The 15,856-nt window shown below is 50.2% G+C and overlaps 2 protein-coding genes across 2 annotated transcripts in view; one reads left to right on the top strand and one right to left on the bottom strand.

The window, feature by feature from the left end:
• The window catches only part of LOC108286549 (maestro heat-like repeat-containing protein family member 7), a 39,231-nt gene that overhangs the window by 19,690 nt on the left and 3,685 nt on the right, over window positions 1–15,856 (bottom strand). The window lies entirely within an intron of this gene.
• Window positions 9,968–15,856, top strand: part of FAM151A (family with sequence similarity 151 member A) — a 15,611-nt gene continuing 9,722 nt past the window's right edge. Inside the window, exons 1-2 of the mRNA XM_017504457.2 lie at window positions 9,968–10,241; window positions 12,177–12,320. Of these exons, the coding sequence (XP_017359946.1) occupies window positions 10,124–10,241; window positions 12,177–12,320 (262 nt within the window). The 5' untranslated portion in view covers window positions 9,968–10,123. The remainder of the gene's footprint in view (window positions 10,242–12,176; window positions 12,321–15,856) is intronic.

Here is a 15,856-nt window from a genome sequence, read left to right as displayed (position 1 = left end):
GGGCGGGAGCTTGTGGGACGGGAGGTTACGGGAGAGCTGGTGGGGCGGATGGTGATTGGTTCAGTGGGCCGCTGGGCGGGAAGGTTGCTGGTCTTGGGCCGGGCCAGGATAGAGTGAGATAAGGGACCCTCCCTGTGGGGGAGGAAGGGCTTTCCTTTTCGGGAATTAGGCCCTTTCCACATGGCTGGGGAACGGGGCCAAAAGTCCTCTACCAGACACCCTGCACCCCCAGTTTCCTTCTGCTGCTTCAGAGGCCTTATGTCATCAAGGATTCCTCCTCCACTTGCTCTTTCCCCAGCAAAAATCGTTCCCTCGGCCGGGTGCAGTGGCTCATGCCTGTAATCTCACCAATTTGGGAAGCAGAGGCAGGAAGATCTCCTAAGCCCAGGAGTTCAAGGCCAGCCTGGGCAACACAATCAGACTTCATCTCTACTAAAAATAAAAATAAAAAACATCAGCCAGACATGGTGGCATGTGCCTGTAGTCACAACCACTTAGGAGGCTGAGGTGGGAGGATCACTAGAGCCTGGGAGCTTGAAGCTACAGTGAGCCATGATGCCACCACTGCACTACAGCCTGGGCAACAGAGCAAGACCCTGTTTCAAAAAAACAAGTTCTTTTCTCAAACTTGCGTCTTTTCCCAGCGTCTCCTCCCTCGCTCTTTAGCTCCTGTGACAAGTCCCTCCCAATGACTGCTTTTGATTCCTCCCTCTTCTTCCCTGGCCTCCTGCATGTAAACTCCCAAGTCCTTTCAATTTTACCTCCAAATCTGCTCTTGTCCTCCAACCTCATACCCTCCCTTCTAGCTCAGGTCTTCATCATTGAAATCCCAGATTCTGGCCAGTCCTGTAAATAAGGTCCCACAGGGCAGGTGTTCCCCTCTCCTAGCCACCCACAGTAGACAGAAAGGGAGCTTCCCCAACAACTCATTTCCCCTCTTAACACCGTCCGTGTCCTCCACTCCTGCCAGGGTCACATCCAGCTCCCTAGTCTGACATCGAGGCCGCTCACAGTCTGCCCTGCCTGCCTATCCAGCTTGTCTCTGCTCTCTTTTGATTTTTAAGTTTGTACTGAGCAGAAAATTGCATATGTCATGTCTATTTTTATGAATTTTCACCAAGTGAGCACACCGTGTAACCAGCACCCAGATCCAGAAATAGAACATTACCAGGACACAGAAGTCCTCCTCAGGTCCCCTTCTAATCGCTATCGTCCTCTCTGTTAGGGGGCCACTATCCTGACTTTTAATATGGTTTCCCTGTTTTCATATGTAATCTCTTTATGTAAGTGGAATTATACAATACAGACTCTTTTCTTCTGACTTCTTTGGTTGAATATTATGTTTGTGAGATTTAAAAAAATTTTTGCACCCAGTAGCTGTTTCTTCTTTTCTGGTATCTGTCAGTTTCTCTTAGGTTCTCTCTCTTTTTGCTCTCTTTCCAGGGTCTTCAGGAGGCTGTTTTGTTTTGTTTTGCTTTGTTTTGTTTTGTTTTTGTTTTTTGTCCAGAGTTCATAATTATCTGTATGAAGTTTGATCTGATGGGAGCTACTTTGGCATTATTGCAAGCAGAACCTCTCCTTTTTCATTTTCATTTCATTTTTCTCTTTCCTCACTTACTTTGGGATTATTGAATTTCCCTTTCTTTCCATTCCCATTTGTTTGGAAGTTACATATTACGTTGTACTAGATCGAGCGTAGAAAGTTAGCACCAAGACAAAATATGCCAGGTTGCAGGGTCATTTATTATGCCAGCGACCACAGAGGACTCACGTCTCTCCAACCTGTGGCGTCAAAAGGAAGGTGCCACGACTTTTTATACCTGAAAAACCACCTTGGGAGTGGGGGTAAGGAGCGGGGATGGGGATGAAAAGGTTTTGGACATTCCAAGGGCCAGGGGATTCTGTGATTCACCTCCTGGGCAGAGACGAGGGTGGGGGTCTCCGGACATTCCAAGGTCCAGGGGATTCTGTAATTCACCTCCTGGGCGGAGATGAGGGCGGGGGTCTCCGGACATTCCAAGGGCCAGGGGACTTTTGTCATTCTGTTTGTTGCTTCAGTGGTTTACAGAAGTCAAGATAAGCATTTGTTTACACACAGATCTTAGTTATCCTGGGCTGCTTATTTTAGTTATTACCGGTAAGCAAAGGCTAGCAATTCTGGCACAATATCACAATTATATGTCTATTCTTTTTTTTTTTTTTTTTTGAGATGGAGTCTCACTCTGTCGCCTAGGCTGGAGTGCAGTGGTGCAATCTCGGCTCATTGCAACCTCTGCCTCGCTGGTTCAAGCAATTCCCCTGCCTCAACCTTCCGAGTAGCTGGGATTACAGGCGCACACCACCATGCCTGGCTAATTTTTTTGTATTTTTAGTAGAAACAGGGCTTCACTATGCCAGGCTGGTCTCAAACTCCTGACCTCAGGCAATCCACCGACCTCAGCCGCCCAAAGTGCTGAGATTACAGGCATGAGCCACTGTGCCCAGCCTGTGTATTCCTTCTTATTTCTCTTTTGAGACAGGATCTGGCTCTGTCCCTCAGGTTAGAGTGCAGCCTCAACTCCACCCCCAACCAAGCTCAAGGGATCATCGTGGGCTCAAGCAATTCTCCTGCCTCACCCTCCCAAGTAGCTGGGACTACAGGTGTGTGCCACCACACTTAGCTAATTTTTTTAATGTTTTATAGAGACCGGATCTCCTATGTTGTCCAAGAGGGTCTCATATATATCTATTGGGGGGTTTTTTGTTTGTTTGTTTTTGTTTTTGAGACAGGGTCCTGTTCTGTTGCCCAGGCTGGAGCACAGTGGTGTGATCATGGCTCACTGTAGCCTCAATCTCTTTGGGCTCAAGCGATCCTCCCACCTCAGCCTCCCAAGTAGCTGGGATTTTAGATGCATGCCATCATGTCTAGCTAATTTTTTTGTAGAGACAAGGTTTCACCATGTTGCCCAGGCTGGTCTCAAACTTTTAAGCCTGAGTAATCCTCCTGCCTCAGCCTCCCAAAGTGCTAAAATTACAAGCATGCACCACTGCACGCAGCCCGAATATATCTATTCTCAACATGCAGACTTTAGTTAGCAAAGTCCAAAATTAACACTGCTACCCTCCTTCAAGAAACAAGCAAAAAATGGGCTGAGCACCGTGGTTCACACCTGTAATCCCAGCACTTTGGGAGGTCCAAGGCAGGAGGATCACTTGAGGCCAACAGACAAGCCTGGGCAGCACAAGGAAAGTGTCTCTACAAACAAACAAAACATCCAAAGACAAAAAACACAGGGACTGGCTGGGTACAGTGGTTCATGCTTGTAATCCCAGCACTTTGGGAGGCTGAGGCAGGAGGATCACCTGAAGTCAGTTTTGAGACCAGCCTAACCAACATGGTGAAACCCCGTCTCTACTAAAAATACAAAAAGTGGCTGGGCCTGATGGCACATGCCTGTAATCCCAGCTACTTGGGAGGCTGAGGCACAAGAATCGCCTGAATCCGAGGGGCTGAGGTTGCAGTGAGCAGAGATTTTGTCACTGCACTCCAGCCTGGGCAACAGAGCAAGACTCTGTCCCAAAAAAAAAGTTTCTTAGTAGTAAACTTCTTTAGTTTGCCAAAAAATTATAATTGTCATTCTCGAAACATTTTTACTGCATGTAGGAGCCTAGAGTGTTATCTTATTTTAGTACATCAAAGTGAATATTCCGCTGCCTTCTGGCTTCTGTGGATTCTGTTGAGAAGTTAGTCTGCCACCTTTTTAGTGATCAATCTATTCGTGCCTGGCCCAAATCTATTTTTTCTGGCTGCTTCTAAGATCTTTTACTTTGAGCCAGGTGCAGCAATTCATGCCTATAATCCCAGCGCTTTAGGAGGCTGTGGTGGGAGGATAGCTTGAGGCCAGGAGTTCAAGACCAGCCTGGGCAGTACAGTGAGACCCTGACTCTATTTTAATTTTTTTTTAATTTTAATTAAAAATAAATAAGATCTTTTACTTTGGTGTTAGACGCTCATATCATGCCACATATACATAGGAATTTCTTTGTATTTTTCCTATTTGGAATATTTGGTGTTGATCAGAAATTTTGAACAATTTTCTAGAAACTACCTTCTTCCCATTCTTTCTCTGCCTTGTGCAACTCTGATGAGATGCACACTAAGTCTCCTCTCTGTCCTTTTTTTTTTTTTCTTTTTTTGGAGGCAGAGTCTCTCTCTCTCTCGCCAAGGCTGAAGTGCAGTGGCATAATATCCACTCACTGCAACCTCTGCCTGCTGGGTTCAAGCAATTCTCCTGCCTCAGCCTCCCAAGCAGCGGGGATTACAGGCGCCTGCCACCACACCACCTGCCTAATTTTTCACACCTGGCTAATTATTGTATTTTTAGTAGAGATAGATGAGGTTTCACCATGTTGGCCAGGCTGGTCTCAAACTTCTGACCTCATGATCCACCTGCCTTGGCCTCCCAAACTGCTGGGCATGAGCCACCATGCCTGGCAGGTTTTTTATTTCTTTAAACATATTAAACAGGCTGGGTGTAGTAGTTCACACCTTAATCTCAGCATTTTGGAAGGCCTTGGCAGGAGGATGGATTGAGTCCATGAGTTCAAGGCCAGCCTAGCAACATACTAATACCCTGTCTCCACAAGAAAAACAATTAACCAGGTATGGTGGTGCACATCTGTAGTCCTAGCTACTTGGGAGGCTGTGGTGGGAGCATCACTTGAGCCCAGGAGGTCAAGGCTGCAATAAGCCATGATTGCACCATTGCATTCTAGCCTGGATGACAGAGCAAGACACTGTCTCAAAAAAATAAATAAATAAAACACGTTATTTTACTTCTGATAATTTTGTATTCTGAACACTTTGTGGGTCTGATATTGCTGTTTACTTCATCTCTTGGTTTTCACCCATGGGTGCCTTATTTTCTTACAACTTTTGGGATTGTTGACTATGAACTGCCTATTTTCCCTGCCCAGAATTCCTTAAGGCTTGGAGTGAAGCTATGTTCTTTTGTTTTGCTTTTTTTGTTTGTTTGTTTGTTTGTTTGTTTGTTTGTTTTGAGACAGATTCTTGCTCTGTCATCCAGACTGGAGTGCAGTGGTGCAATCCCTACTCACTGCAACCTCTGCCTCCTGGGTTCAAGTGATTCTCCTGCCTAGCCTCCCTAGTAGCTGGGATCACAGGCATGAGCCACCACACCCTGCTAATTTTATATTTTTAGTAGAGATGGGGTTTCACCATGTTGGCTAGCCTGGTCTTGAATGCCTGACCTCAAGTAATCTGCCCACCTCAGCCTCCCAGAGTGCTGGGATTACAGGCACGAGCCACCACACCCAGCCTCTGTTCCTTGTTAGAAATGTTTGTTCTGGCCGGGCACAGTGGCTCAAGCCTGTAATCCCAGCACTTTGGGAGGCTGAGGTGGGCGGATCACGAGGTCAAGAGATCAAGACCATCCTGGCCAACATGGTGAAACTCCATCTCTACTAAAAATACAAAAGAGAAAAATTAGCTGGGGATGGTGGCACACGCCTGTAGTCCCAGTTACTGGGGAGGCTGAGGCAGGAGAATTGCTTGAACCTGGGAGGCGGAGGCTGCAGTGAGAAAACTTGCTTTGCTTGTAGTAGTAATTTTGGGGCACCACCTACATGAAAACACTTGAAATAAAATTCTATCACTTAGAGTGTTTAGACCACCTACTCAGTGTGAATTAGGACCAAATAGCTGTGTGAGGGCCAGCCTGTGGTCATTAATTTTTAGAAGAATTTTTTTTCTCCTACAATGTGACAGCGTCAAAATAGGCAAATGAGTTTCTTTCTTTTCTTTCTTTTTCTTCCTTCCTTCCTTTTCTTTTCTTTCCTTTTCTCTTCTTTTCTTTTCAGAGATGGAGTCTTGCTCTGTTGCCCGGGATAGAGTACAAGGGCACTATCCCCCTACCTCCTGGGTAGCTGAGACTGTAGGCATGCACCACCACATCTCACTAATTTATTTTTCTATTTTGTAGAGATGAGACCTCCCTGCATTGCTCAGACTAGTTTCGAACTCCTGGGCTCAAGTAATCCTCCCACCTCAGCCTCCCAAAGTACTGGGATTACAGGCGTGAGCCACTGTGCCCGGCCAATACCAGTTCTAAAGATGCAGCTCTGAATCTGAAATATTGGAGCCTCCAAGCCACCCCTGGTTTCATCTCCCCTATAACATGCCATGGTGTGGGAGCAGGGAGAGTATCAAAGTAACCCACGTAACACAGCTTGAGGCACACACACTTCCCTGGGCCATTTGCTGTTCTGAGCAGTGCAGTGTGGGAAGTCCTGTGGCTCTTGGGGGGGTGCAGTGCTGAAACAGGACATCCTGAATGCAAAGGCAGTCAGGCCTCCAGGAGCCATTTGTCAACTCCAGCTTCCAGCCACCCTCCCAAATGCAAAGCTGAGTGTGGCACTCCCTGCTTATCCCATGGGTGAGGGCTCCCCAACCCCTTCAGGTTGAAGGCCAAGTTCTTTTTTTTTTTTTTGAGACAGAGTCTTACTCTGTTGCCCAGGCTGGAGTGCAATGGTGTCATCTCAGCTCACTGCAGCCACCGCCTCCCAGGTTCAAGCGATTCTCCTGCCTCAGCCTCCCAAGTAGCTGGGATTACAGACATTCACCACCATACTCGGCTAATTTTTGTGTGTGTTTTTAGTAGAGATGGGGTTTCACCGCGTTGGCCAGGCTGGTCTCGAACTCCTGACTTTGTGATCTGCCCAGCTTGGTCTCCCAAAGTGTTGGGATTACAGGCGTGAGCCACTGCGCAGCCCGAAGCCAAGTTCTTTATCAGGGTGACCCAGTACTCCGGGGCTCCCCAGTGTCGTCTCTCGCCCACTCCACCTGCCCCCATTTCCCACCTGGTGTTCCAGCCACACTGCATTGCTCATGCTCTGAACAGGCTCTTCTCCTCATGCCTAGGCCCTCTCCCACACACACTGTGCCCTTTGGAAGATCTTCCCTAGCCCCCATCCCTGACGGTTCTCTCAGTCAGCTCAGACAAATCCTCTTCTGAAAGCCTCCTGGCCCACCCAGGAGGTTGGGGTTCCTAACCTGTGTCTCCTCCACCCTGCATGCCCCCACCTGGGTCCACTGCCACTTTCCATGTGTGACACCGTTACAGGCTATGAGCCTGCTATGTGTTTTTGATGTGCACCAACTCTGGTAATAAAATGGCCGTTTCCCATCTGAAATGCTGGAGCCTGCGACAGCCCCTGCTTTCTTCTCTCCCACAATGTCACAGGGTGGATCCCCAGAGCCTAGCACAGTGCCTGGCACAGAATGAGTGCTCAGTGACTTATGTAGTTATTCATGCCCCACGAGAAGTGTCACAGGCAATGGAGGAATCTACAGTCTGGAGTCAGTTCCAGGGTTCTTCCTTCTGCCAAAAGCCAGAGCCAGATGAACTCTCTCCTAGACAGCCCGCAGTGCTCCTCAGAGCCAAGAGAGGCGGCGAGGCTCGTGCCTCAGAGCTCGGCGTGCTGGCTTCTTTCCCAGGAAGCACAGGGACACACGGCCTGCAGAGTCGGAATGAGGGGGCGCAGGCACTCCTCTGCTGCAAAGTGACTCCAGCTCCCTTCTGTGAATGGTGGGAACTTAGAATGCCTCTCTCAGCCTGGTGTGGTGGCTCACGCCCGTAATCCCAGCACCTTGGGAGGCCGATGCAGGTGGATCATGCGGTCAGGAGTTCGAGACTAACCTGGCCAACATGGTGAAACCCCATCTCTACTAAAAATACAAAAATTAGCCGGACATGGTGGCATGCACCTGTAATCCCAGTTACTTGGAGACTGAGGCAGAGAGGCAGAGGTTGCAGTGAGCCAAGATCATGCCACTGCACTCCAGCATGAGCAACAGAGCAATATTCTGCCTCAAAAAAAAAAAAAATGCCTCCCTTATAAGAGTGTCAGGAACACCAAATAAGCATCTTTCAGAATGAGTATAGTTTGTGCTGGGGGTGACCTCATGGACTGTAAGAACTAAGTTCTTGATTTTTCTTTCAAAAACAGATTTGTCCAGCATTGCTGTTAAATATTCTTGCCAGAAGACGTGACTGTCCCATTGTAAATGGGCATGAACAGGAAGAGGCCAGCAGGTGGATAAAGTCAGGCAGACAGGCCCACAGGCAGCCCAACCTGCATTTGAACCTGACATTGAGGTGACGTGGGACAAGTCCTGACCTCTCCGAGCCTTGATTTCTTTGCCTGCAACATGAAGACACGAGAACCATTTGGCAGTGTTGTGTGACACATAGATGAAATTAAAATGTGGGACACTTTGTAGGAAATCACAGATAGTGTTATTAATGAAAGCAGAAAAAAATGCAAGCCACACTAGGTGAGACTCATCAGTATGGGGCTTGGGGGCAACCCTGGAGCCACATTGTATAATTCTGGTGGTTTGTTGTTTCTCTAGATTTTTTTTTTTTTTTTTAGGCAGGGTCTGGCTCTGTTACCCAGTCACCCAGGCTGGAGGGCAATGGTGCAATAATCTCAGCTCACTGCAACCTTGAACCCACCTCCCAGGTTCAAGCAATTCTCCTGCCTCAGCCCCCCAAGTAGCTGGGACTACAGGCACATGCCACCACGCCTGGCTAATTTTTGTATTTTTAGTAGAAATGGGGTTTCACCACATCGGCCAGGCTGATCTTGAATTCCTGACCTCGTGATCTGCCCACATCCTACAGGATAGCACCCCCTGAGCGCCAGGTTCTCCTGCTCCCATCCTCACTCTGCCCAGAGCCTCTCCCTCCTGTACCTTCAGCCTCTCTGGTCTTTCCCACCCCAGCTAAACAGGCTCTGCTCAGACTGCTGCCCTCCCCACTGATCCAGGGAAACGGTCCTGGCAGCCTCAGGGGGCCCTTGCTGTCCTTACTGGGCTCCATCTCCAGGCCTGGCTGACCTCTCCTTTCTTCTTGAAGTGACCTTCCCATTGACACTGCCCACCACCCTCTGCTGTCCCCTCTCTACTGATGCCTCTTCCTCCAGCTATCTGCCTGTCAATGGTCCCCAGAAGTCAGCCTCCATCCTTTTCTCTTTCTGCTTTGGCCAGAAAATGATGCTCATGCCCTTGTCTTTGGCCCTGATCTCAGTCCTGAGCCCGCGACCTCCATATCCAGTTCCCTCCTGGGGGAGGCTGAGGCAGGAGAATCCACTCAGGAATGACTCGCGACAACCCCCATGACCAAAATCCCTCCCGCCCTGCCCCTCCATCCCTCAGTTCCTGACACCTGCCCACTCGGGCATCATTCTCGACACCCTTTCACACACACAGTGAAAGCCACCAGGGGCCCTGCTGGATCTCTCTGAGTCCAGCCTGTAGACTCTGAAGTCTCTGTACACATTACAGGTGATTCCTGGACCCATTCAAATTCCAGGATCCTCAGAACAGGGGCAGCCTCTAGCTTGCTTCCTATACTAGGGCCCCCAGAACTCCCTCTGCGTGAAGTGGTGACTCAGCCTCTTCCCCATGGACTCGCTGCCCCAGAACTGGCCTGCAGTCACCTATGCCAGCATGCCAGGACTATCAGTTTCTATCCCAGGTAGATCATCTATTAGCCGTAATCTCGGATGAGAGGAAGATTCTTGCCCCTTAGGCAGATCTAATCTGTCTTTGTCACCACCCTTGCCTGATAGGCAGGATTCCCTGAGGGCAGGGCAGAAAGCCTGGAGTTAGAAAGGGAAAGAATAGAATATTAGGCTTTTACACAGAAGGAAATGAGGCCAGGAGAGGGTCGGACACTTGCTCCAAGACTCCAGAAAAGCAACAGAGGCTGGGATGGGTCTCCTGACTCCCAGGCAGGGGCAGACAGGCAGGGGTCTGGGCTCAGTCCAACATTCTCTGCTGCCTCTTATTGTGCTCAAAGGTCATTTTAGGGATGGCAGATTTTCTGGTTAGCCTGTTGTGATCCCAGGAGGGTGTGGAGAAGAGGAGTAGGGCGGGGAGGGGGGAGGGGCTTCAGGGGTTATCTCCCGTCGGGGACATTCCGGGGCTGCAGAGCAGACCAGGCCTCGTGGAGAATTAGGTGCTGCTGGGAGCTCCTGTCTCCCACAGGATCCCAGCTGCAGGGAGCCTTGGGGACTCTGGCCCGCCTGGAGTTGGGGACATTCCCCAGAGAGCGCCGTCATGGCCTGCACGGAGCACTTATCAAAGAATCGGGGCAAGTGGGTGTTTGCAGGCATCACCTGTGTGTCTGTGGTGGTCATTGCCGCCATAGTCCTTGCCATCACCCTGCGGCAGCCAGGTAGGTGCCTCCCCCAGTGCCAACCTGAGTGGCTTCCCCCATTGCTCGCTCCTTATCCCCACCTTCAGCTCTGATCGGGTTTTTTTTTTTAAGTGCTGGGATTACAGGCACGAGCCACCGTGCCCGGCCAACCAGCTCTTGATCCCTCATCCCTGTCAAGCATCATTCCCCATCCTCAGCTCTCTCTGTCTCTTCCATCCCCCAACCCTATGTGACTTCATCCCCAGCAGAAAGTCCCGTTAACTTTTGTTTTTTTTTGAGAGGGAGTTTTTGTTCTTGTTGCCCAGGCTGGAGTGCAATGCGGCAACCTTGACTCACTGCAACTTCTGCCTTCCTGGTTCAAGCGATTCTCCTGCCTCAGCCCCTCAAATAGCTGGGATTACAGGCATGTGTGCCACCACATCCAGCTAATTTTTTGTGGGTTTTTTTCCTTTAAATGGAGTCTCACTCTATCCTCCAGGCTGGAGTGCAGTGGCGCAATGTCAGCTCACTGCAACCTCCACCTCTTGGGTTCAAGCGATTCTCCCGCCTCAGCCTCCCAAGTAGCTGGGATTACAGGCATGCACCACCATGCCTGACTACTTTTGTTGTATTTTTAATACAGACGGGGTTTCGCCATGTTGGCCAGGCTGGTCTCAAACTCCTGACCTTAGGTGATCCACCCTCCTTGGCCTCCCAGAGTGCTGGGAGTACAGGCATGAGCCACCACACCCGGCCCCATTTAACTTTTTTTCCCTTCTTCAGTTGCCTGAAGAATATCAGATCTTGGCCTTCAGCCCAGACCTCCCTCCTGTGCCCTTCTTGGGAGTCACACAAGCAACCTCAAACTCAGCAGACTGGGCTGAGCTCATCCTTGTCCCCAACAGCTGCTCGCTGTGAAGGACTCTGTGAAAGGCTCCTCCATTCACACAGGGACCTCGGTTAGGCCCCATGCCCCTGCCTCATGGCTGTGCGAATCAGTCCTGAGCCTCGAGGGCTCTGCCTTTCCCTCCGCCCTCTATCCTCCCGGCCCTGCCCTCTATCCTCCCCACCCTGCCCTCAGAGAAGCTTCAAGGTCTCCTTCTGGACCCTTCTTACAAGGTCTCTCTGCCTGCTTTTGTCAGCTCATGTTAGCTCTGCAGCCCAGATCATGCCAAGCAGCCCTCACTCACTGCCCTCAGCACACACCAGCTCCTTGACTAAAGTTCAAAGCCATTCATGACCTGATCCCAGCCCTCTTCCAATCTTTTATTTTTATTTATTTATTTATTTATTTATTTGAGATGGAGTCCCGCTCTCCATCACCCGGGCTGGAGGGCAGTGGCATGATCTCGGCTCACTGCAACCTCCGCCTCCTGAGTTCAAATGATTCACCTGCCTCAGGCTCCTGCCACCATGTCCCTCCAGCTAATTTTTGTATTTTTAGTAGAGACATGGTTTCACCATGTTGACCAGGCTGGTCTGGAATTCTTGACCTCAGGTGATCCACCTGCCTCAGCCTCCCAAAGTGCTGGGATTACAGGCATGAACCACTGTGTCCGGCCCCCCCTTCCAACATTCCCACATTCTACTTCTGTGTTCCATCTCTACCAGGCCAATGGCTCTTCCTTTAGGCAACTACGCTCTCCTGAAGCCAAGCCTTTGCTTTTTCTCTGTCTGGAATAACCCATTCCCCCTTTTCTGTGAAATTTACACCCACCCTTTCAAGGTCTTCCTTAAGCGTTCCCTTCTCTGTGAACCTGCCCCCCTTTCCTGACTGCCCCAGGCTGGTACTGAGGCCTCCTTGGGTCCCAGAAGCCCACTCACTTTCCCTCTATTGCAGCACCAGTGAGTTTGAGCCTCACCGTCCCTCTGCCAGGTGGAGTGTTGGTCACAGGGAGGGTCATGGGATAAACAAACAGGAGTCTTGGGCTGGGGCAAGGACAGATGCTAACAGCCCCTTGGCATTCCTTCCAGGCTGTGAGCTGGAGGCCTGCAGCCCCGATGCCGACATGCTGGACTACCTGCTGAGCCTGGGCCAGATCAGCCGCCGAGATGCCCTGGAGGTCACCTGGTACCACGCAGCCAACAGCAAGAAAGCCATGGCAGCTGCCTTGAACAGTAAGTCCAGCTGCCAAGACTGGGGCAGGCCAGGGAAGGGGGTGGAGAAGACAGAGGGAGAGAAGAAGGATTAGCCACTGGTCACTGTGGTGGCATGACAGCTGTTTACATGTCTTTCCGCGCGAGGAAGTAGGGGCTCAGAGGCGTTAAGTGAACGGCTCAGGGCTGCGCAGCTAAGCTTCGAGCCTAGATTAAAACCACGTCTGACTCCGAGTCATGACTATACTGCCCTCCCTCCCAGCTACTCCTTCCTAGACCTGTCAGGAACCAACCTCTAAGGAGGCCTTTGCCTTCAAAGCCTCAAGCCAGAAATCTGCACTTGAGGCCCAGCACTACTAAAAACAGTGAGCACCTGTGCAGGTTGTATTAACTCCTGAGCCTCAGATTCGAAATTGGTTAAAGTAGCCAATTGGCCAAGGCTCACCATGTGCACATTACACACAGGTTCTCCCGGGACTACCCTGCGACCCATTTCATGGGTACCATTTCGCAGGAGAAAAACAGAGGCTCAGGAAAGTTAGGCAACTTAGCCAAGGTTACACTGTCTGAAAGCAGTTAAGCCAACATTGGAGCCCAGAGCAGTCAGCCCCAGAATGCACATTCCAAGCCACTGTGTGACGCTCTCCTGCAGGGCCTTTGGGAAGCTCAGCAGATAATGTTCATGAACATGCTGGTGAACTTTAAAGCAGTAGGTATAAAAGATGAAGGAAACAGTCGTTGAACCTGGGCACGTTTCAGAAGACACGGACTGGCCCCACCCCACGTAATGCTGAGGCTGCTGGCCCCAGGGTCACACTTTGAGAACCACTGCTCAAGCAAACTCCTTCCATTTCAGACCCCAAAACTGGGGTCAGAGGGTTGGTAGAATGACCATATCAACCAAAGCAGGACTCTTTTGAGGTCATTATTAATGATTATGCTGAAGCCACAGAAACACACCAGATGGCCCCTTACACTAGTTAAGCAAGCCACTCCATATAAATAATTAACCCTTAGTGAATGCCTAACCAGGGATATTTTATTATTTAATTTTCGTAGATGAGGAAACAGGCACGAAGAGGTCAAATAACCTTCCCAAGGTCACACAGCTGAAAAGTGTCAGGGCAGGGACTGGAAGCCAGCAGTGTCATTTCAGGGTCAGCACCCAGCCGTGCTCTCCTGCAGATGGGTGAAGCTGGCCTGAGGAGGGAGGGTGGAGGGTGGAGGGCTCGGTGACTGCATGCCCCCTTCCCTGCTGCTGTGGCTCCCCGAGGACCATGCCATGGCCACGGGAAACCAATCCTTTCCTCTCATCTTTTGCTGCTTCTTCACTTCTCACCCCCAAGCAAGTCAGCCTCCAGCCCTCTGGAAGGCAAGTCACAACTTTTAAGGTGAAGAGAGATTTTTTTTTTTTTAGACTGGATCTTGCTCTGTCACCCAGGCTGGAGTGCAGTGGTGTGATCTCAGCTCACTGCAGTCTCTGCCTCCCAGGTTCAAGTGATTCTCCTGCTTCCTGTAATCCCAAGTCACTGAGATTACAGGCACCCACCACCACGCCCGGCTAATTTTTGTATTTTTAGTAGAGACAGAATTTCACCATGTCGGCCAGGCTGGTCTCAAACTCTCAACCTCAAGTGATCTGCCTGCCTCGGCTTCTCAAAATGCTGGGATTACAGGTGTGAGCCACCATAGCAGTCCAGCCAGCCATTTTTGAAACATCTCTTTTAGGCCTGCTAGCATCCAGGCACTGGGAATTCAAGTGATGGCTAATTCAGACCCGGACCCTGCTCTCACAGAGCTTATACTTAGGAAGATTGATGCTGAAAGAGCAATCACATGACACAGCTGAACACAAAAGGGAGAAGGCAGGTTTCATTGTGAGCAAGAAGCAGAGTGGCCTAATTTATTAACCTGAGGATGGCTGCCTCCTCCTTAAGGAAGCAATTTTTTTTTTGAGACGGAGTTTCATTCTTGTTGCCCAGGCTAGAGTGCAATGGCACGATCTCAGCTCACCACAACCTCCACCTCCCAGGTTCCAGCAATTCTCCTGCCTCAGCCTCCCGAGTAGCTGGAATTACAGCCATGCGCCACCACGCCCAGCTAATTTTGTATTTTTAGTAGTGATGGGGTTTCTCCATGTTGGTCAGGCTAGTCTCAAACTCCCGATCTCAGGTGATCTGGCCTACCTCGGCCTCCCTGGGATTACAGGCGAAGCCACTGCACCCAGCATTTTTTTTAAGCAAGGTCTTGCCCTGTCACCCAGGCTGGAGTTCAATGGCATGATCTCAGCTCACTGCAACCTCCACTTCCCAGGTTCAAGTGATTCTTCCTGTCTCAGCCTCTTGAGTAGCTGGGATTACAGGTGCCTACCATCATGCCTGGCTAATTTTTGTATCTTTAGTAGGGACAGTTTCACCATGTCAGCCAGGCTGGTCTCCAACTCCTGACCTCAAGTGATCAAACCGCCTAGGCCTCCCAAAGTCCTGGGATTACAGGAGTGAGCCACTGCACCCGGCTGGAGAAGTGTTTGTTTTAAAACGGAGGTCTCCTATTACCCAGGCTGGAGTGTAATGACGCAATCTCAACTCACCACAACCTCTGCCTCCCAAGTTCAAGCAATTCTACTGCCTTAGCCTCCCTAGTAGCTGGGATTACAGGCACGTGCCACCACACCCGGCTAATTTTGTATTTTTAGTAGAGACAGGGTTTCTCCATGTTGGTCAGGCTGGTCTTGAACTCCTGACCTCAGATCATCTGCCCGCCTCAGCCTCCCAAAATGTTGAGATTACAGGTGTGAGCCACCGCACCCAGCCTGGAAGTTGTTTTTTGTTTTTTGTTTTTTTTTGTAGAGACAGGGTTTCACCATGTTGGCCAGGATGGTCTCGATCTCTTAACCTTGTGATCCACCCGCCTCGGCCTCCCAAAGTGCTGGGATTACAAGCATGAGCCATGGCACCTGGCCGGAAGTTAGTTACTTTTTTAAGCCAACGCTAAAGGATGAGCAGGAGGTGCCGTAGTAAAGTTGAGAGAAGAATGTTGCCAGGCAACAGCCCAGAGATGAGGAGGACAAAACAAATTAAAGCCTTGCTGCCCAACATGTGGTCCATGGACAGCAGCATGGGCATCCCTAGAGAGTGTGTTGAAAATGCAGAATCTCAGGCCAGGCCCAGTGGCTCATGCCTGTAATCCCAGCAGGCTGAGGGGCCAAGGGAGGGGGATCACCTGAGGTCAGGACTGACATGGTGAAACCTGGTCTCCACCAAAAATACAAAAACCACCTGGGTGTGGTGGTGGTGCACACCTGTAGTCCCAGCTACTTGGGAGGCAGAGACAAGAGAATCACTTGAATCTGGGAGGTGGAGGTTGCAGTGAGCCGAGATCACGCTGCTGCACTTTAGCCTGAGTGACAAAGTGAGACTCCATCCCAAAATAAAACATGCAGAATCTCAGGCCCTCCTGCGAACCTAGTGATCAGAACATGTGTTTTTCCAGTCCCTGGGAGATGGAAAAGGTGGGGTGCCTGGAACTGAGAGAATGACAGAGAGAGGGGAACATGA

Source organism: Cebus imitator, unplaced genomic scaffold (assembly GCF_001604975.1).
Source record: "Cebus imitator isolate Cc_AM_T3 unplaced genomic scaffold, Cebus_imitator-1.0 Scaffold322, whole genome shotgun sequence".
NCBI classification, from domain to species: Eukaryota; Metazoa; Chordata; class Mammalia; order Primates; family Cebidae; genus Cebus; species Cebus imitator.
Note: the sequence above shows the minus strand (reverse complement) of the source record. Positions and strands in the feature narration are given on the sequence as shown.